Below are 21,627 nucleotides of genomic sequence, written 5' to 3'. Positions count from 1 at the left end.
CAGCATTGGACGCTTGGTGGGCTGTCACTAGAAACAAGGCTCTCCCCACCTCATTGGACGAATGCTTTCCCTCCGTGGGCTGCTGCTCCCGGCTTTCAAACTGGAACCAACAAGGAGGCTCGTTTGGAAACTTCTCTTATTTCACGGAAATAGTTCACCGAAATGTGTTTCTGAAAACATTTGAGGCGAGAAATAATCCATGCAGCTGCTGAATCTGTCTTTTTTTTGGATCGACAACAGTTAGTTTAAAAGTTTCAAGAGAGTTTCAAGAGGCGGCGAGTCGCGTCGGATGCCCGTGATTTGCATAAAGTAGCCCAGAACCCAACTTTATGCAAATGAGGAGCGGGACTCGTGACGCTCCGTCTCTCGAATCACTCCGCCACGCTATCAGAATGCAATGCACGACTGCTTACATAGACAATGAATGGGGAGCGTGGAAAGGATGAATCCTGTGGACACGTACCATTAATGGCCACAGGTGTCGCTGTTAACAAGCATTTCTGATTCTTACAAACAGTCCCTTTAAGCCTGCTTTATAATAAAAGAAACATGAAAATCTCACTTTTATTTTTTATAATATTTGACCTTTAAGGCTTCCATCACACTTAAAAGGAATATTATTAATCATGCGGTTTTTCGAGGGAAAGATGAAATGAAACTAAAAAAGTGTGTTGAGCAACCCAGTCCACACCTAATAACCACATTTCCTTGTCTGAAGGCTGTAGGAGGACTCGATAGTTCCTGCATCTTGTGTTGACATGCTCAGCTCAGGAGGAAGAGGAGGTGAAAGAGTCCTGGTTGTGTTTGAAGGAGGAGGTCATGGACTCCTCAAGGCTCCTGGCTCTCTGCCCTTTGGACCTGCGGCTGATAAAAGGGCAGTCCGTCCTCCAGGGGAATAATAATAAATGAAGTGGTAGGATTTGACTCAAGAAAGATGCATGTAGACTCTCATACTCAAAACTCAAGTTACACCTTTTTAACTGCAGTTTACAGCCATGGTAAGTTATGTTATAACTAATACTTATAAAGTAAAGAGTCCAACATGTTTCCAGTGGATGTATACTAATAGCTCAGCTATTTATGACAGTTGTAAAACTATTTATTAAACGCTAATAGCTAATGTTAGCTAAAGTAAACACGTGGCCTAGTAATGAGTTAGTAAAACCACTCAACTGGGCTTTATATTTAATTATTCGCCTCCAGTTTACACTTTAACATAACATATTGTTTCTACAGCTTACTGTTTACATTCACACTATATCACTTATAACTTAAAATATTAGATATTCAACTCTTTATCTGATGATTCACCAGTTATTACCAGATAATGATTGTAACATTACATTACATTAAATATAAGTTGGGGGGATTTAAGTTCATTTTAAAGGCTTTGAGAAAGTGGCACTATACTGTAGGTCGATGTGATTTGCTCTGGATTTTCTCACTGAATTGTTTTGAAATTGACCTATTTTCTGTGTTATAGCAAATGTGTTTGTGTTGCATACAAACTGGATGTCATGCTAAATAAATTTATATATATATAGATATATAATTATATATCTATCTATGTATATATATATTTATATATATATATTTATTTATATGTATATATATTTATATATATATATATCTATGTATATATATATTTATATATATTTATATATATATATATTTATATATTTATTTATATTTATATATTTATTTATTTATATATTTATTTATATTTATATATATATATATATATATTTATATATATATATATTTATTTATATATATATATATATTTATATATATATATATATATTTATTTATATATATATATATATTTATTTATATATATATATTTATATATATTTATTTATTTATATCTATATCTATATCTATTTATTTATATATTTATTTATATATATTTATTTATTTATATATTTATTTATATATATTGATTTATTATTTTATTTATATATATATGTATATATATGTATATATATACATATATATATAAGTTAATGCGTGTCATCAACAAAAACGACAGTGAAGCTGTCATGTTAGTTAAGAGACGTTACATTATGTTTCTAATGAAAATCGTCATAGGAATTGAGACATACTATACAATTTTTGTCTAAATATTTGTAAAAGATGCTAATAATATGTCTCATGAAAAACTACCTCTTCAATTGTGGAATAACAACACCCACCAGATGGCCATATACATCTGCATTACTAACTAGCTATGTGAATTTATGTATAAATTCCCATATAGAGCACAGGATGGTCTTTAAAGGTCCCATATTGTAAAAAGTGAGCTTTTCATGTCTTTTATATTATAAAGCAGATTTAAGTGCTTTATAAATACTGTTTAACTATCAAAACGCTCAATATACGGAGAAACACACACAGCCCGTATTCAGAAATTGTGCACTTGAAACAAGTCGTTAGGATATCTGTCCATTTGTGATGTCACAAATATACAATATTTAGACCATTACACGGTTTTAAACGTAAACATTCTAAATATGTCCCAGTTTATTTCCTGTTGCAAAGCTGTTGCTTAGCAACAAAATTCTGTTGCAATACCATTGAAATGCACCAAAACGGAGCGTTTCAAACGGAGGGTAAATACAGGCATATTCAGGCAGACAGTATGAGGAAAATAAAGTTGTTTTTTTTAACATTACAGCATGTAAACATGTTCTATTAGATCCACAAAATACATGTATGAACTTGAAAATGAGCACGATATGGGACCTTTAAAGTAGTGCTTTAGTAGATTTATGTTTTCTTATGTGGCCATTCTAAAATTGTCACTGCAGCACATGTTAAAATAGAGAGCTTTATTGTCTATAAACTGAAAAATATTTATTGTAAAAAACACAGTGGGCTACACTTCAGAACCCTGTTTAGTGTTTACACAGTCTGACCCACAGCAGCTCAGCCATGTGTACTAATCTCAGGAAGGGGATGTTGTGTATGTTTCCTCCCAACAATTCTCCACTCAGTAAGGCCATTGTTAAATTTGTCTGGGAAACTGGACCACAGGAGCAGGACGGACCTTGAAAGACCAGGCGAAGCATGAAGAAAAGACTGCTGTGAAATTGAATGAGGGGTTGACCGTTATATCTCACATCCCGCCAGTGTTTTTAAGAGTGCAGCTCAGGTTTTTTTATGAAGGGGAGGGACCTACAGTTCAGTTCCCTTTGGGTCCAACATGTAGGCTGCTGCCGGCACTGCAATGAGCTTCACTGAGAAGGTCACTCTTTACATTTTTTTCAAGAATAGTGTGTTTTCTTGCTGGGGGATGAGTTTGACAATTCAGTTGAGAAGATAGTGCTTAGCCGCTCCAGGATCTGTGTACTGTAAGTAAATATTTTCTCTTCTTATTCCAGTCACGAAAGTCTTGGATTGAGGAAACCATCTTCAAGAGAGAGTGTGTGAAGTTTATCCCTTCATCTCGGGACTTACATAGGTAAACTGGAATCCGATAACATTGATGAGCTTCCAAAAGATATAGTACAAGTTTTTATGATTCTCAGAAGAAATACAGGATGATTTGTTTAGTTAGTAGATAGTATGATCCAATCAGCAGTGGTTGGAAACATTTTTCATGAGAGCAAAACTATTTGGCAATCAGCCCTTTCTTCCAGGAATAGAGACCGTGTGGATTCTTTGATAATGTGTTATTTCCTGTTTCTTACAGATGTATTCCCGTATGTCAAGTATGCCAAAACTTGATCAGGTACAATCTATGAATTGCGTGTTCATGTGTGTCTTTAAACCATCCTCAAACCCACTACTGTACATTCCCCTCCTAAGCCCCACCCCCTATTCCAACGAAGCTCTTGTTTTGATTACTGTGTGGATTGTTGTCACTTTTCCCCACACCCTTTTATTTCATAATTTCCCCTTTTTGCTTTCTTTTTGTTTTTCTCACGTCTTGCTTAATGCCATTGGATGTTTAGAAATGAATGAGTTGGTTAATGTGTCACAAACTTGCACAAGGAGAGTAATAATACCAAGGAATTTGACTTTGTTTGCGATCCTATATAAAGAAAATAAACATGGAAGTTAGTGGTATCATCAGTGTAGATTTATGAATGAATGAGTGGGAGATGTGTGGGGAAATTTTTGGGCTGTAAAATGATAAACACAATCAAACATAGACCCAAGGACAAAGGGTGGAGAAGAGGAAGAGAGAGAGAGACAGGAAAGGGGGAGGAATTGTAGCAGCCTGGCTTATATAGGCCAGGTGGAGGCCTGTAAGGTGCCTGTGAATTTTATCCAACAGCCCTACCGTTATTTTAATGTGCTTTACAAGCAAATACTTATTTTTGATAGTTCACAAGTGAAATAAAATGTAATGGAATGATGTGAAGACACAGGTTATTGAATTGAATTTCTGTCTCTGTCCACCTGCTATGCTCAGTTACTTTAATAATCTTTCATTGGCCAGATGTTGCTGTGGTCACCTGATGGGGGAGCACTCCTGGCAAGAGTCCCTCCCCCCCATATCCCTCTATCCTGGTCCAGGACAGGACCTGGAAGAGGACTGGTCCATAGAGCTCCACACCAAAGCCAGTCCCACCAATGCCTATGGGACCATAGACTTTCAGGACACTGCCACACGTGTCTGCCGGGCCAAGGTCTGTGACTCGACTAACTGTACAGTGAATGTGTTTAAGAATAAATTGGTTGTTTGTTTGATTATCATACCAAAGTTGTTTAACTTTATTCCCATTTTCTAAAAGAGATTACTCCAGAAATCAAGGTAACTGCTTGTCCAGGAGTGAATAAGACAGGGATTCAGCTTTTGATTGTTGTATAAACAAAAAGCGGTGGCTTGCTATGATCTGAGATAGTATCTACTTCTCAAAAACAGTCACACTAGCAGTGTCTGGGAAAAGCACAAGGAGCCTCTCAGTCTCTAAACGTTCCATGTGTTTCCTGTCCAGTACGTCCGTGTGGCTGTGGACTCCAAGCCGGAGGTGCTGCTCCAACTGATGCTGAAGGAGTGGCAGATGGAGAGACCCAAGCTGCTACTGACTGTCCAGGGGGGCTCTGAAAATTTCACCCTACCCCTTAAAGTCGAGCAGGCCTTCAGCAAAGGGCTGATCACTGCCGCTCTCAGCACAGGGGCATGGATACTCACTGATGGTATTAATACAGGTAGGTGTTGTAAATTGTTGTGAGATCTGCTTCTTCCTTATTACTCTTGAACAACACTGGATCTTGGATCAATTTGTCTGATATGCACATTAATCAGTGTTGGTCCTGGTGTGAAATGGTTAAAGAACACCATGTTCTGTCATGCCTATATGAACCAGAAGGTACGTTCCTGTAAATCATGCTGCTGTAAAAGTATTTTTCCTGGTCATTTTTGGCTGTGTGAACTCAAGTAGGTCTGTTCATTTGTAAGGATTTCAGTCCATTCATTCTCAGTGTCCCTGGGTCTAACCTTTGTTTGCAGTTGCACAAAGAGGAACCTGAAAATGGTGTGTTTGATGCCGCTCTTAAGTGAGCTGAATTCTTTATTTATACTGTTGAATTGTATATTTGCTGTGCATTCAGCTGCTCTCTACATACTCTCTAGGTGTGTCTAAGTATGTGGGCGAGGCAGTGAAAACATTTGGGGGCCACAACCTGAGGAAGAGAAACACAGTCGGCATCACACCATGGGGAGTCATTGACAACAACACGGACCTTATAGGCAGAGATGTGAGTACTAAAACCTTGCGTGTTATTAAATGAGATAACATCAGTTTGATACTGAATAAGTCCTAGAACATAATACCAGTGCATTGTTTTGCCATGATTGACTCCTGGTTGACTTCCACTCAACATGGTTCAGGTGTTCAGGCCCTACCAGCCACTGGGGAACCCTTTGAGCAAGCAGGCCCGTCTTAATGGTTTCCACTCCCACTTTCTGCTGGTGGATGATGGAACGCTGGGAAAACATGGCTGCCAACAAGGCCTCAGGGGGAAGCTGGAGAAACACATCCGTCTACAGAAGATACACCCCCGTGAGTCAGTGTGTGTGTTTTTGTGTAATACATATACAGGAAGGGAGAAAAGCTCAGGGGTTTGATGTGACTAACGTTATAGCCCCCTCTCCTCCCTTCTTTGTAGGACTGAACCAAGGAGTACCTGTGGTGTGTGTGGTGCTGGAGGGAGGTCCTGCCATTGTGTCCACAGTGTTGGACTATGTCAGCAATGTGCCCCCTGTGCCAGTGTTTGTGTTCGAGGGATCGGGTAGGGCTGCTGACCTGCTCGCCTTCTTACACAAGCAGACTGCTATTGACAGGTATGAATGCTTACCTCACTGAATCTACAGCAGTAGGTCTAATGGATCTACCTAACTGTGTAAAAAGAACATTTGGTTTGATAGTGTCTTTATACTGTACTATATGTAGCAACTGTTTAATGAGCAGACATGTCACAATGATTACTTACACGTTCGCTGCATATTCTTAGGCAGTTGGATACTGACATTAAAGAGGACTTCCTTGTCAGGATTGGAAATGTGTTTGGAGTAGATATAGCAGAAGCCTCTCAGCTCTACAGTCTCCTCCTGCAGTGTATGAATCACAGACAGTCTGTAAGTAAAACACCATTTGGGAACGTGTACATGTTGTGATTCAACACACGGACTACTCACACTACTTCAATATGTCTTTCAACAACAGATTACCATCTTTGACTCCGAGTCAGAGGACCAAACGGCACCCGATGCAGCCATTTTGACAACTAGTCTCAAGGGTACTTCTATTTGTCTTCTTGGTTGTGACAATAGACGTTTTCCACTGCAGACAATTTGACATGTCACAGCAGGAAAACCACATGTAGAATTGATAGCATTAACAACCGCTGCATTCTTTGTATGTTTACCAGTTCCAGGCTTGTTATTGTGCAGGCTGACTCACCGGCAAGACTTACTTAGGACACGGTGTCATGGATATAATGCGTATGATTTGTTGAAAAAAATCATACAAAATACCAGTTTTATAGTGTTATTTTGTGGACAATTTATTTTTGAAATGGGCACATTTCTGAGAAATAAAAAGGCAGCTATAGCCCAAGCCTACCAAATTTATTCATGTAACAGGCACCATTTTTATTTTTTGTATAACTTGAACTTTTTATTCGTGAAGCCACTGAGAATTGAGAAATACTAAAAGTGTTTTAGTAGAAAGTGTTTATTTGTGCAAGTTTAGCATGAATAAATGTTACCTTTTGCCTTTGTCTGTTTACATTATTGCAATCAGTTGATATAACTTTTTCAAATATAAAAACTCCATAATCTTGTACACACTTTACTCTGCTTTCATGCCATAATTTTTCTCACCACCTTTATTAGCAACCCTATGTATTTAATTGAGAATAGATTTTGAATCTGGAATCGTTTTAAATCGAGAATCAATTTTTGAATTGAATCGTGACCCCAAGAATCAAAATCAAAATCAAAATTGAATCTTGAGATACTGAAAGATTCTCACCCCTATTAGTAAAACATATTATTTCGGTGTGGCATTTTCATGATTGGATTGAATACTTATTATACCCCCTTGACAACGTAGTCGGAGGTATATAGCGCTCCGTGTGTCCGTCCTTCCATCCGTAAGCATTTGCCCATGCTTAGAACCGGCTTCACTTACAGGTGTGCTTGAATGGAGCAACAATCATCAATGTTAGATGTGGGCTTTACCTGCTATGACAAGTCAAAATGTCAGCCGTGAGAAAGGTGTGTTATAGTCTAGGAACGCAGAGATTTAAGTTGTTTTGTATGTTTTTTGGTCTGTATGATGAACAGGCACCAAGGCCAGTCCTGCAGAGCAGCTGAGCATGGCCTTAGCCTGGGACAGGGCTGACATTGCACAGAAAGATGTCCTGGTCTATGGACAGCATTGGCAGGTGGGACTGACTCAGTGAATCACTACAGCAAGCTGTGGTGTAATTATATGCTATTATTGCATACAAGGAATATTGTTCATTCTAAAAATCTTCATCGTTGTTGTCTAATCATGATAATTGTATGCTGTATGTAGGTGGGTTCCTTGGAGCAGGCTATGCTGGACGCTCTGGTGATGGACCGGGTCAGTTTTGTCAAACTGCTGATTGACAACGGCATGACTATGAACCGCTTCCTTACTGTGGATCGCCTCGAGGATCTCTATAACACGGTTATTATAATATATTTAAGTATCTACTTCTAATGTTTGTGACCATCTCCTTCACAATTTTTTATTTACTCATCTCATTGGTCATGAATAGAAATACAACAAATATATAAAATAGTTTTTTTTAGAAAATACTTTCACCCCACGGTACTTTTGTTTGTCCTGCTGTACTATTTACTCTTTTGTTTACCCTTGGCTCGCACTTTAGCATACAAACAAAAGAAATTCAGTTCTTTTGTTTGTGACTCTTGAAGCACAAATTCGAAAACTGTGGCTTTGATTGAAATCACAATAATGCACTGTAAGTGTTTTGCACTAATAATTTCTGCAGCTCCTGGTCAATTGCATTCGGGGTATTTTCCCAGTTGTTTTTGTTTTCGGATGCTTTTGAGATCACAAGACTCTTTGTCATCAATGCACTCACACTTGGCTTTCTCCACACTGCCTTTATCTTGTGTGTATCAAAGCCTGTTTATTTATTCATAACTCTGGGATAATAAGTCCCCCTAAGTAACGAGCCAAGGATCTCAGGGCTGCTACTGTGTATGCAAAATGCAACTGTGTTAAAAAGTAACCAGTATCAATCTTTTCTTTTGTTCTGATTTGGTAGTTAGTATTTTCGGTTTTCTTTGAATAATAATACAAGTTTCTGCCCACAGACACAGGGGCAGACAGACCGTTTCCTGCACCACCTCGTTGAAGATGCGAAACAGGTGATTAGTGAGAATGAGAACGCCTATAATCATATGAATATGAAATTACACTACAGACAACACACTTTACTCCGATATTATTGAGTTTTACATGTGTTGATTTTGTCAGCTATTTCTTTTATTTAGTCTTAGTCTTCGTGTGTCAATAGTCCTTTTTAGTTTTTATCATATTTAGTCATCCTGTTTATTAGTTTTAGTTGACTAAAAGTCTGAGCATTTTAGTCTTATCTTAGTTAAAAAAAAAAAGCATGGTGTGGTGCACACAGCGCAGGAAACAAAACTGCTGCAGTGAAAAAAATGATGATATCTTATGATATTTTGTCTCCTCTTTTTTGTCAATGAAAATAAAGAGAAATTTGTTTTTTTATTTTTTAAACTACATTTTAGCTTAGCATTTTTTTGTCAACAATTATGCATGTTGATACAGGGACATTGTAGACTTTATTTTGGTATGATAAGGAAAAATGACAACATTTGTTCTGATTGGTTAAAAGTCTTGAAATTTGGTACGGGCATACTTTGGGCAAGCAGCTAACAGTAAAACGTTTTTTTAGATCACATGAAAAATCACACTTTTATTAATAGTCAAAGTCAGGACTTTTGAAAAAATTAGGAATAACGCTAACATTGCGTTTATTAAATGTTGTCCATAAGATTTTTTTACACTGCATATGTGTGCAAATCTTTGATATTCAATTTGTTATGAGTAAATAGATACCTAATACTTGATTGTGCTCCTTGTAGTTTCTGAGATACAGACATTTTCCTATCTAACTTATCTTATCTAACTTAAAATCTATAACGTGAATTACTTCAAATGGTGGTCAGTTTTTCTTTGCAGTATGATTGCAATTGGTCTCACAGCTGCACCCTACCAGACAGAGTTTTGAAGTGAGTTTTTCTTATACTATAGCTAGTCTTTGGGCACATGGGACTACTGTTTTTTTCCTTAAATATAATGGAGTCTATTGCAAAAACAGTTGTCCCATGTGCCCAAAGACTAGATATAGTATAAGAAAAACTCACTTTTCAGCCAACCGATTTTTTGAAAATGTCTTCACGTTTGTGCTTAAGCAAGCCCAGAGAACACTTCAACCAAATAAAAAAATTCAGTTGCGGGCACAAATAAGTAAATGACGTAGGTGCCACATCGTCATTGTCTCGTCTTAGTCATAAAAAGAAAAAAATGGTTGTTGACTAACAAATGTAGTCATAGTTTTTGTTAACAAAATTAACACTAGCTCTTACACTGGATATTTAATTGAGTTGCATTTATGTACACTATACTGTAGGTATACTTTTTATTGTAACAGCCATAGCTATATTTATATTGTATGTGTATTTACTCTATCTGTGTGTGTGTGTGTGTGGAGACTTCTCTTCCCATAGGGTACCGTCTCTCTCTCATTGACATGGGCCTGGTGATAGAGTACCTCATAGGAGGAGCGTACCGCAGCACCTACACACGGAAACACTTCAGAGCTGCCTACAGCCGCCAGAAGGACAAAGTGAGCATTGATCGCTTCAACTCTTTTTTTTTGGGTGCACTGTGTTTTAATAAATGTCCTAGAAAAAAGTTTGGACTTGGTTTTTTTCTTGTGTTTATTAATTATAATTATGCTTGATCTCTCTTACTAATAATGCACTCTCCATGTTGTTGTTTCGGTGTGTATAGGAGGGTAGACGGGACAGTTCCGCCTCCTTCTCTAGACAGAGACGGGGATTAATACCAAACCCTACGAGGGTCAAGACTCTTCAGAACCAGTATTTCTTTAGAACGGCTCAGCCCTACAAACCCAAGGTTGGTAGGGATCTTTTCAGTATGTGTTTGTATACCTTGCATTTTGAGAAATTCTCTAGTCATGTATAGCTGTAGGCATCTTTTGGATATCTAAGGCAGCCCTAACATCTTTAAAATAGCCTTGAACAGACATTTTATTTTAACATTATCAACTGTTTTGTTACCCTGCATCCTTTTGCCCTTTTACCTCTTTTTCTATTTTCCTTATGGCATCTCTCCTTCTTTATCTCCATTCCTTTGTCGATTCTTTTGTCCATACCTTTATCTTTACCATCTAGGAGCAAGATGTGTCACCTGGGAGCAGTCGAGAGATCCCGTCGAGCCATGGCCTTGGTGACGCTCCGCTGCTGGTTACCTTCAACTTCAACGACCTGTTCGTGTGGGCCGTGCTTCAGCAGCGTCAGCAGATGGCGCTCTTCCTGTGGCAGCACGGCGAGGAGGCGCTGGCACGCGCCACAGTGGCCTGTAAGCTTTACCGCTCCATGGCCATTGAGGTGCGGCAGAGCAGTATGGACGACAACATTTCAGAGCGATTCAAGACATATTCACTGTGAGTGTGTGTTGATTGTATTGTTTTATATGCCATTGTTTCTATGAAAACATGCAGATGACCGTGTCTCTCCTGTCTCTGTGTCTCAGTGAGTTTGGTCAGCTGGCGGTGGACGCATTAGACTGTGCGTTTCGTCAGAACGAGCAGATGGCCATGAAGCTGTTGACTATAGAGATGGAGGCATGGAGCCATTTCACCTGTCTGCAGATGGCTGTCTCTTCATGTCATAGACCATTCGTCTCACACTCCTGCACTCAGACCCTCCTCACAGATCTCTGGACTGGTTCGCTCAACATGAGAAAAAACTCCTATCTGAAGGTAAACATTGTAAACATTGCAAGAGTTGTCAGATAAACCAGTTACATTTATTTCACCTGTAAAGTCTCTGATTGTAAGCCTCATAATCTAAGTGTATGATGTATTTATATTGCTATAAAAAGAAAAAGTAAAACTTGAACATAAATCTAAAGTGGGTCCAGCATATGGAGGACGGTACCTGCCAAAATAAAAAATACATAAATAAATGACCCGATAAATAATTAAATAAATAGATAAATAAATATTATCATCAATTTTCAAAATAAATGTAGCCATTAATTAATTGTTAAAATGGGACAAATTGATGTTTGTCTTTGTATTAATTCCCTTATTTATTTACTCTTCTGTTTAATTTTCCCTTATATTTACTTATGTATTTAATTTTATTAATTTCTAAATGTATTTATTTATTTTTGCATTTATGTTTAATTTATTTATTTTGTATTTATTTTATATTTACTTTAAATATATATATTTATTTATGTATTTATGCATTTATTTATTTATTCCTGCAAAATTTTCCTTTTGCATTTCACCCCTTATTTATTTCCCCAAACTTATTCATTTATGTATTCTTGTTTATACATTTCTTTACATTTCTTTTTACATTTCTTTATGCATTTCTGCCTCATTATTATGCAAATGAGGGTCATGGGGTCAGAGCATGGGTCAGAGTGCATAGATCGACAGACATAATTTTGTCACATTTTATCAAGTAATTAATTGCTACATTTATTTTTTTTATATTATTTTTGCTCCAATTGATGATTGATTGATTTATTTATTGAGTAATTAATTTATTTTTGATATTGGCAGGTTCCATCCTCCATAACAGCCCTCCTAGTGTCCCTCTCACATTACCACGAGTCATTAGATTCAATATAAATTAAAAAAAATATTGCTTCACTGAGCTCATACTTGAGGTATGTTTTCCAGATGTTTCTGGCTCGTTGTACAAGCATACAATGCACACTTATCTCTTTCTTTCAGATCATTTTGAGCCTTCTTCTGCCCCCTGCCATCTTGCTACTGGAGTTTAAAAGCAAAGCTGAAATGTGCCATGTACCACAGTCCCATGAGGCAATGCCGTTTGGACTTGAGTCTGTGAAGACCGCACCAGCCCACGAGGGAACTGATCACACGGTAAAGTGCCAGTAGTGCACTTATCCAGCAATGTTTTCAAACTGGGACCGGAATCCTAATAGCTTTAGTATCTTACTATCTCTTCTCCTATCCTATTCTACTCTACTCTACTCTACTCTACTCAGGATGCAGAGCGACGCACGTCATTCGATGACACATGTTTTGGTCCTGTGTCAGACACTGTGTCCTCTATCACCGTACAGTGTCTGTCCTGGATCACAAGAGTCTATGAATTCTACACAGCTCCTGTTGTCAAGTTCTGGTTTCACACAGTAGGTGGTGTGCATGTTGTTATACTTGTGGATAAAATATTTCTCTTTCTGAAAACACATTACATGGATGTTCTGAGAGTACTTTGTTTGTTTGTCTTGGATGCAGCATGTGTGGTATTTTATGTATATTTTTATTTTTCTCTTTTTAAATCTGCCAATTTTTTTTTTTTAACTGTCTCTGTTTCCACTTTAGATGTCGTACTTGGCCTTTCTGATGTTATTCTCCTTCGTCGTGCTGGTGAAGATGGGGGATCGACCCAGTGTTCAGGAGTGGCTGGTCATAGCTTACATCTTGTCCACTGCAGTGGAGAAAACCAGAGAGGTGAGAGGAGAGCCAATAGAGAGACATGTTCTCTGCTTTATTTCTCTTCCCTCCTTTGTAAATATTTAACTATTTAAGTGCATTGGTATACATTATATATTCTATAGGGGGTATTACTAAAAAAGTGTGATATTGAGGACGGAATGAAAGTAATTAGTACACAATACAATACTTAATAATCTTGTTTGATAGAGGAATACAGCTTTATACTACATAACAAAAGAATATTCATATGTATATACCTCTTAATTAGGTACTAATGTCTGAGCCGAGGAAGCTGAGCCAGAAGCTGAAGATTTGGTTCTCAGAGTACTGGAACGTATCAGATTTCATTGCCATCCTCCTCTTCCTGGCTGGATTGGCGCTGCGTTGGCATGCTGATCCCTACCGGAGGGCAGGACGCATCAGTTACTGTCTGGACATCATCTTCTGGTTCGTCAGGGTGACGGATCTGCTGGCTGTCAATCAGCATGCCGGCCCTTACCTCACCATGATCACTAAGATGGTGGGTAGAGACTGATCACTACTTGTTGGAGAGGAAGAGATGTGTTTCTTTTTTAGTCACCCCTCTCTCCACTCTCTCTCTCTGTCTGCTCAGACCAAAAACATGTTCTTCATAGTGGTGATGATGGCAATAGTGCTGCTGAGCTTCGGGGTGTCCAGGAAGGCCATCCTGTCACCAGACGAGGAGCCGTCCTGGAGCCTAGCTCGAGACGTAGTCTTCGAGCCCTACTGGATGATCTACGGAGAGGTCTACGCAAAGGAGATAGATCGTGAGTGGTCCAATAGAAAACACTAGATACTTATTAACCACTGTTGATTTAAAGCAGTAGAATCGAACCCTTATGACTTTGGTGTTGCCTTAACTTTCTTAGTGGAGGTGTTTAATTTTCAGATTAGTCAGTCAGTCTCACCTCATTTCCAGTGATGCTTGCTTGATTCACCTTTGTATTACAATGTGTGTTATTAATTGCAGGCTAAAGGTGAATGAGGTGATTATCCTCATTGTTTCAGGACTCTGATAACTTTAACTAACCAGATACTGCACACGTACAACATACTGTATACTGAAGATGCCAATAGACTGTAAAGTAGTTAACGGGTAGCGGAAGACTAAACTATTAGAAACATTGTCTCTTCATTTCTGAAAGGCTTCGCCAATATTGTAGCTATAGAGCCTCGAGTCACAGTACGTCATCTCAAAGGAATTTACAGGCCCACAAGTTTGCAAAGTAAACAGAGCGATAATTCTCATATTGGGGATATACGCATAACGGCATCGGGATCATTATCAGGGCTGTATTTTCAAATTCTGACGTTTCATTTGCCTTTTCCAGAAAACTGCCTACCCTGGGGTACCACATGAAGTACAATATGCTGAAACTATTTTGTATTTTTAGCCCAATGACGCCAAAAAATAAACTGCCTACCCCAGCTTTAACAAACATTATTTGTTAATTAGTTAAGGATGTAAAAGACCCATGATGTTTTACAGTGTATTCCCACTGTTAATGATGGTATTGACTGTCACTAGTGTAAGGTCTGTGAGTGTGTTTGGGTGTGTTAACAGCCTGTGACGACGGTGTTCCATGTCCTCCTGCATCCTTTCTTACGGCGTTCCTCCAGGCTGTCTATCTGTTCTTCCAGTATATCATCATGGTCAACATCCTCATTGCATTTTTTAAGTAAGCATGTTTATATCTTTTTTAAAAAATCTAATTTTTTTTTTTTTTACAGTACAAGACCCCCAGTAAAGAATACTTTTATTTAAATGAATGTTGTCTTCTCAATTACAGCAACGTCTACTTTGACATGGAATCGTCGTCCAATAAGCTGTGGAAGTACAACCGCTATCGCTACATAATGACCTATCAGGAGAGGCCATGGCTGCCTCCGCCCCTTATACTCCTCAGTCACATGACCTCAAGCTTGAGAACCATCTACAGGAGATGTATTGGTGACGCTGAGCAGGAGGAGAGAGGCTCTGGACTCAGTGAGTACCGCTGTGTGTGTGTGTGGATATAAAACTAATTCAGCAGTTATTTATACACATCTTACACACTTGTCCATCTATAAAATCACTTCTCCTGTCGTCTTTACCAGAGCTCAACCTGGGCCACGAGGATCGTAAGAAGCTCCATGAGTTTGAGGAGAAATGTGTAGAGGCCTACTTCCACGAGAAGAGTGATGATCTCCACAGCAGTCAAATTAACAGGATCAGAGCCACAGCTGAGAGGTTGGAATGATATTCTAATTGATTTGTATAAACCAGGAGTATAGGATGTGGAATTGATATATTGAATTTATTTTGTTCCACTAGAGTCGAGGAGATGTACATGATGATGGGGGAGGTCTCGGAGAAGGTCATCTTTATTCAGGACAGCCTGTCGGAGCTGGACTGTCAGCTGGGTCGACTCCAGGACCTATCTGCGCTGGCCGTCGACACCCTCACTCTGCTCTCTGCTTCCGACAGCCTGCACCAGGAGGAGGCACGCCTGTCTCAATGTCGACCCATCACAGCGTCCCGGCACATCCTCCCTCACAGCTGGACCCTCCCGCACAGAAGCAGAGCAGACTGCGATGCACTTAATATGCGGCGAGTGATACCCAAGTCGTGCAAAAGTACCCCGCCTTCTTTGCTGAAGGGCTATACTCTGGTGGCGAGTCGGCTGGCATCACAGGAGTGCCATGTTGGAGCTTGGGGGAGTCAGGGAGGAAGACGAGGACACACTGAGGAGGGAGAGGACGGAGCAAAGGAGGTACTTACTGTTGTCATTTCATAATAAAAGCTGTTGTAGGAAGTGAAAGAAAATGAGGATTTAATACCTAGCACTGTCTTCTCAGCTTTATAACAATAAAACTACCACATAGTTAATGACTTCTACCGTTTTTTTTACACATATTGTTTTCCTTAGGATCCACAGTTCAGGGATCAGACACCCTGTGAGTCTTGTGGGCAGTCCCGCTGTGGGTCTCCTCTTTCTCCCAGAGGCATGGATTCACCACATCATAAACTCTGGACATGTGAGCCGTACCTGTATCCCAGTCAAGAGGAAACTTCCATGGAAGAGGGAGAAGAAGAGGAGGTGGAAGAAGAGAGAGAGCAAGAGGAGGAAAGGATACATAAACAGCTGTCTGATACAGAAGTGTCCAGAACCTCTAGTGATGCTGTCCTTCTGTCCGACCCTCGAGACATCTCTGAGGGTTTGGTAAATCCTGCATTTTCTCATGATGATAGCCAACCAAGTTCTCGGTCCAGACCTTCCAGCCAATGGGAAAGACCTGTGAAATCTCCCAGGTGGGCGTATCTGTCCAGAGACCGTCCCTACGGCTACTGCAGGTCCCTGTCGTGCAGCGTGGAGAATATGGCTTTCTCTGGGACGCCTCTCAGTCCAATGAGGGGATCATTTCCTTCTCTTAACGAACCAATGAACAAAGAGAGTTTGTCTGATGGGAGGGGTTTCAGGGACGACACATCGCTACGATGCAGCAGGAGCAGAGGTAGCATTGTAGTGGACAGTTTAAGACAAAAGAATTAGCTCATTAATCTTCATGTAAGCATGCAGTGAATGCCAATCTTTATCTCATTTTTGCCAAAGTACTTGAACTGGCCATTTATAAAGAGACATGGACTATTCTCCATGTCTGTCCCTGCATATAATAGAAAAACAAACCATTTAGTTATGTAAAAAAATGTGGATGTACTACTTTATGTCTACTTTTGTGTATTGATTTTGCTTTTGTGTTATAATGCACACACTTTCACAACAGATCATTTGTGTTTTTGTTTCTGCAGAGTGGTCCAAGTCCTCTGACTTCACTCAAGTCTCAGACAGCAGAGGCAAAAACCATAACAGGAAGACAGTGAAGATACAAGAGAGCAGTCCAGATACTGTAAGATGTTCAGAGCATTTATTCATGACAAATGAAATTTCTCCAATGACGGCTCAGTAATGCATTGAATATTGCATGGATCATTAAACCCTGCTAATTGTTTTGTTTTATATTCTTTGACTCTTTATCTCGTGTGGAAAAACAGGCAACCACACAGTCCCATTTGTCTGATGCCTGCTGGAGAAGGTGGCGGAGATTGAGAGGAGAACCTACATGTTGGTCAGCTTCGACCAGCCTAAATCAGCTCAGTAAGGACCTATTTAAATCAAGCACATATTAGTTATTAGTGATACTGTAAGCACAGGTCATCCCATTGAGTCTAAATGCACGGTGGCACAATAAGAAGAATGACAAGGTGGAGGATGAGAGGATGATAACGAGCCTGTTGGTTCATCAAACGAAGGTCTCTCTGAAGTTATCATGTAATCAACACAGCGTATAAATAAAAGAACAGTGAGCTAATAAAATGTGCAATTTACAAGTTACTTACAGAGTAAGGTTTGTTTTAAAGATCTGAATATTGAAAATATCAATATTTTTTTTCAGATTTTGAGCCAATGGATTTGTTGCAGAAGCAGGTGTTTCCCCATCAGGTAAATCTGTGACAACTTGTGGCAAAATACTGTAGTAATTGTGGAAACATTAGAAATATTGGTGTTGAGTGTATAATATGTCAGTGAGATTGGTCTGATTATCTTTTCACTGGTCTTCAGGATGTGTATAGCCCCACTCATTCAGCATGGAACAGCTGGGCCAGATCCATGAGCCACAGGTCTTCGTAAGTCTGCTTCTCTTTTGGCCTGCCGTAATAGCCATGAATTTTAGAATACTTGATGATTGTCATTATCAAATGTTTTTCTTTATGTCTTTGTTGCAGTTTACAGAGTGGGATTGCACCTGAAGGTATTTCTGAACAGTTACTATAGAATATGTTTATGTAGTTCATTTATTAATTATTGTGAGATTTACTCTTTTTGTATTTTAATTTCCCTTTTTTTTTTGCTTTCTGCAGCAAAAAGCTCCTCCTTCCAGTCCACTGACAATTTGTATCCGCACTATTCAGGTATTGAGATAGTGTGCAGAATATTGAATTAATTGAACATTTTGGTGCACTAGATTCCAAAAGCTTTTTTCCACCTAGATTCATCTATTGTGCATCTGTTTTTTGAGCTATTACACTTGCATTAAGTGTTGTGTTTGTGTCTTAACAGCGGTGGAGAGAAACAATCTGATGAGACTGGCTCACACCATTCCCTTCACTCCTGTCTCCATTCTGGGTCACTATTTTTTGGTGTCTTATTTCTTGTTTCTTACGGTATCTCCTTCCATTCGCTTAATTTATTTACTGTTTTTTTTCTCATTGTCTGCAGGAGGTGAAGAGGTGAGCATCTACTCTCTGGAGGAAGTGCCCTCTGATGCTGACCCTGAATCTGGCCCAGTGTCCTCCTGGTCGTCACGAGGCCTGTCTGCCATGCTGCAGCCCCTCTCCAGTGAGGAGGGCTCTCTGGACGGGGGTCTCCGGCGGGGCTGCAGGGTGCTGTGTACCTGGGCAGAACGGGACGTGCTCAGACCTGGTCTGGTGTACGTGGTCAAAGCCTTTAGGCCGGAGGTTGTTCGTGCCTGGCAGAGGTACTTCCATGGTAGCACGGCACAGCAGCTTTGTTTAAGGGTAAGTGTACCTAAAAAGTAAAGTGCACATAGGCAGGGAAGCACTGGATAGTTGTTGACATTTCTAGCAGCTGATGCCATTGGCAATTTGCAAATTGCTCTTATTTAGTTACATTCACAATTTTAAACCTCCTGGACCTTTAGCTTCCTATCGCTTTAACTTCATGGTCAAACTGTTTGACATCCCTGAAGGAGATCCAGCAGCAGAAAGCAGCCCAGAAGATGATGCAAGAGTTCAACGAGGTCATACCTGATGACATGCACCACTCACCAAGGTGTGTGTTTTCTCTTGTACAGTTTGGTGCGTCTGTGTGTATCTGTGCATGCACTAATTGTCGTTTTACCCCCATCAGGTTTCTAGATGTAGCTCTGGTCCTCTGGCATTCAAATGGCCAGTGGCTGACTATTGAGAGGAACATGTCCGGTGACTTCAGGAAATACAACAACAACACAGGAGAGGAGATCACGCCCTGCTGTTCACTGGAGGAAATGCTGCTAGCGTTCTCCCACTGGACATACGAGTTCTCGTGCAGAGAGCTTGTGGTGCTCGATATACAAGGTAGATTCCTTGACTGTGTGTGTTTGCGGCATGCCTGTGTATCTACACACATGTTGAATTTATATCTGTGTCTTTATTTATTTATGTGCGCTTTTCTTGACAGGAGTAGGAGAGGAGCTGACAGATCCAACAGTCATTATGGCCGACGATCAAAGGTACAGTAAACAGCAACATATCAAAGTTATTAATGACACACATCTTTCTCTTCTGATTGTAGAACTTGAAATGAAATCAAATATGGCTGGGCAATATGACGATATATATATCTTCAAAACTATATAAAAACGTCTATCGTATATATTTTCTATATCGTTTCTATCGCGATATAAGCCAGGCCTATATGTATTTCTTTTTTCTCTATAAAATCACTTAGAACTGTTGAGTTCATTTTGCACTCATAATCTTAAAATGAGAAAATACTCAGTACTTTTCATTTGTCAAGTATTTAATTTACACAGGAGTATAGAAAAAACGCTTTACCGTGTGGTTATTTCATGTAGACTATTTATTTATTGAATTTCAGTGGAAACTGCTTATAGTGATCAAGGTTACAGTGATCCACTGCTTATATGGAATAATAAGCGGACACTGTTGAAATAATTTGCTTAAAATAATCAAGTAGTCCACTTATAGTGTTAATTTTGGGTCTTTACATGACAACATATGAAAAAACATGTTAAAACTACGTTAGATTTTTTGTTTTGTTTTTTACTTTACTTCCTTGGTACTTTGCCTCTCGGATCGTCTGTTTTCGGGCTGGATACCTGAGGCTGATGCTGCGTGCACATTGATGTCATGACGGGACAGTCCTCTCTGAATAAAAAACGAATGTGGACAGGGAAAGCCCCCTCGTCAAGTGGTCTGGTCATGTAATGCCCCCAAAGTGAAACTTTGCCGATCTTCAACCGGCTCTGCGGCACATATGCAGACCGGCACCCGTCTCCCTCCATGCTGCTACCGGGGGAAAGAATGAGGAGCCTCAGCAAAGGGCTGCCGTTCTGCATGCACCATTTGCACTGCAGAGCTGGCCAAAAAACGGCAATGCTGCACCCTCGGTGAGGGAAAAGGCAGAAGAATTGGCAGTGAGACAGTTAACAGCACAGCTGTCTGTTTCATTACTTTGTATTCATGTAATAAATATACAGATGTCAATTAGATGGTAATCTGTATGAGAAATGATGCACAACAACAAAGATTCGGTTATAATAATCATCCACTTATAGTGATCAATTTGACCCGGACAGATGTGATCAATATAAGCAGTTTCCACTGTATCAGAAAACATGCCATATCATGATATGTATCGTTATTGCGATATGAAATGACCTATATTGAGATAGAAGATTTTAGCCATATTGCCCAGCCCTAATATCATTTACGTAAAACATATAAAACCTTTTTCTGACCTTGTTGCAGTGGTAGCAGGGGTGAGATGCTTTTCGGTCCAGATAACCTGGGAGATGCCGGCATCAGCGGTTTCCTGCAGAAACACTCTTGCGGTGCCTGCTGCCGCAGACTGGGACTAGCAGGTCAGACATGTTCAGTATTGCTGTGTGTGTGTATGTGTAAGAGAGAGAGTGTGTGTTAACACTGTTAAAATGCGTGAAGAATACAGTGTTTTTCTAAACCAATATGTGATTTGCACTCCTTAGCGTATACATAGGATTTTTTTTTGTTGTCATGTATTCATGTGTCACCTCTGTGTCGTCACTCAGGAGGCCAACGTTGGCTCTGAGATAAATCCCCGACAACTTCAAATGAAGACAACACACACCAACAGCCAGCTAATTAAGCCGCGAGTGTTCGTTTATTCCTATAACAACAGTAGTGTTTGAGGCATGGGGGTGGGCCCTGCTTTGTGCGTTGTGCTCCACGGCCTTTGATTACATATTAATCATGTCTTTGTGCTGGCGATGTGCTGCTGAGACATTAGCTTTGATTAGCTATTAATTAACGTCTCTGGGTAGGCACGATACCGGCATCTAGAGGATAACTGCTCGGAAAGAAACTGTGCTCAAAAACAAACAAGCCCGGCAAACAAACACACAAACATTCCGACACCAGTTGTTTTGATATTTCAAAGGTGCGTTGTGTTTCCTCTTCCTCTCCTTGTGTCCTCTCCAAGATTTCTCCAACAAATCAAACCAAATTATTCATGCCGGATGCGTGGACTTCCTCCCAGGCCTGTCAGTATTCTCTTTCTTGTGGTAATGATTGTG

The 21,627-nt window shown here is 39.6% G+C and overlaps 1 protein-coding gene across 5 annotated transcripts in view; it reads left to right on the top strand.

Annotated features, from left to right (window-relative positions):
• The first annotated feature begins 494 nt into the window (after positions 1-494).
• The window catches only part of trpm6 (transient receptor potential cation channel, subfamily M, member 6), a 43,685-nt gene continuing 22,552 nt past the window's right edge, over positions 495-21,627 (top strand). For 2 of the 5 annotated variants that reach the window (XM_037777331.1, XM_037777330.1), the window contains exons 1-40: positions 2,525-3,247; positions 3,384-3,463; positions 3,695-3,733; positions 4,448-4,637; positions 4,947-5,160; positions 5,585-5,709; positions 5,843-6,014; positions 6,121-6,295; positions 6,466-6,589; positions 6,678-6,750; positions 7,802-7,902; positions 8,037-8,171; positions 8,828-8,881; positions 10,255-10,389; positions 10,557-10,682; positions 10,961-11,232; positions 11,322-11,550; positions 12,541-12,693; positions 12,819-12,965; positions 13,159-13,287; positions 13,541-13,792; positions 13,886-14,060; positions 14,858-14,972; positions 15,084-15,280; positions 15,391-15,523; positions 15,608-16,046; positions 16,203-16,788; positions 17,084-17,181; positions 17,327-17,429; positions 17,728-17,774; positions 17,895-17,959; positions 18,059-18,084; positions 18,194-18,244; positions 18,393-18,458; positions 18,552-18,850; positions 19,042-19,124; positions 19,203-19,408; positions 19,512-19,563; positions 20,825-20,937; positions 21,534-21,594. In XM_037777331.1, the coding sequence (XP_037633259.1) occupies positions 3,230-3,247; positions 3,384-3,463; positions 3,695-3,733; positions 4,448-4,637; positions 4,947-5,160; positions 5,585-5,709; positions 5,843-6,014; positions 6,121-6,295; positions 6,466-6,589; positions 6,678-6,750; positions 7,802-7,902; positions 8,037-8,171; positions 8,828-8,881; positions 10,255-10,389; positions 10,557-10,682; positions 10,961-11,232; positions 11,322-11,550; positions 12,541-12,693; positions 12,819-12,965; positions 13,159-13,287; positions 13,541-13,792; positions 13,886-14,060; positions 14,858-14,972; positions 15,084-15,280; positions 15,391-15,523; positions 15,608-16,046; positions 16,203-16,788; positions 17,084-17,181; positions 17,327-17,429; positions 17,728-17,774; positions 17,895-17,959; positions 18,059-18,084; positions 18,194-18,244; positions 18,393-18,458; positions 18,552-18,850; positions 19,042-19,124; positions 19,203-19,408; positions 19,512-19,563; positions 20,825-20,937; positions 21,534-21,594 (5,858 nt within the window). In that variant the 5' untranslated portion in view covers positions 2,525-3,229. Of the gene's footprint in view, positions 999-2,524; positions 3,248-3,383; positions 3,464-3,694; positions 3,734-4,447; positions 4,638-4,946; positions 5,161-5,584; positions 5,710-5,842; positions 6,015-6,120; positions 6,296-6,465; positions 6,590-6,677; positions 6,751-7,801; positions 7,903-8,036; positions 8,172-8,827; positions 8,882-10,254; positions 10,390-10,556; positions 10,683-10,960; positions 11,233-11,321; positions 11,551-12,540; positions 12,694-12,818; positions 12,966-13,158; positions 13,288-13,540; positions 13,793-13,885; positions 14,061-14,857; positions 14,973-15,083; positions 15,281-15,390; positions 15,524-15,607; positions 16,047-16,202; positions 16,789-17,083; positions 17,182-17,326; positions 17,430-17,727; positions 17,775-17,894; positions 17,960-18,058; positions 18,085-18,193; positions 18,245-18,392; positions 18,459-18,551; positions 18,851-19,041; positions 19,125-19,202; positions 19,409-19,511; positions 19,564-20,824; positions 20,938-21,533; positions 21,595-21,627 lie in introns of those variants that run through there. The other 3 variants (XM_037777334.1, XM_037777333.1, XM_037777332.1) reach the window with 2 other exon arrangements.

Source organism: Sebastes umbrosus, chromosome 8, assembly GCF_015220745.1.
Source record: "Sebastes umbrosus isolate fSebUmb1 chromosome 8, fSebUmb1.pri, whole genome shotgun sequence".
Taxonomy (NCBI): domain Eukaryota; kingdom Metazoa; phylum Chordata; class Actinopteri; order Perciformes; family Sebastidae; genus Sebastes; species Sebastes umbrosus.
Note: the sequence above shows the minus strand (reverse complement) of the source record. Positions and strands in the feature narration are given on the sequence as shown.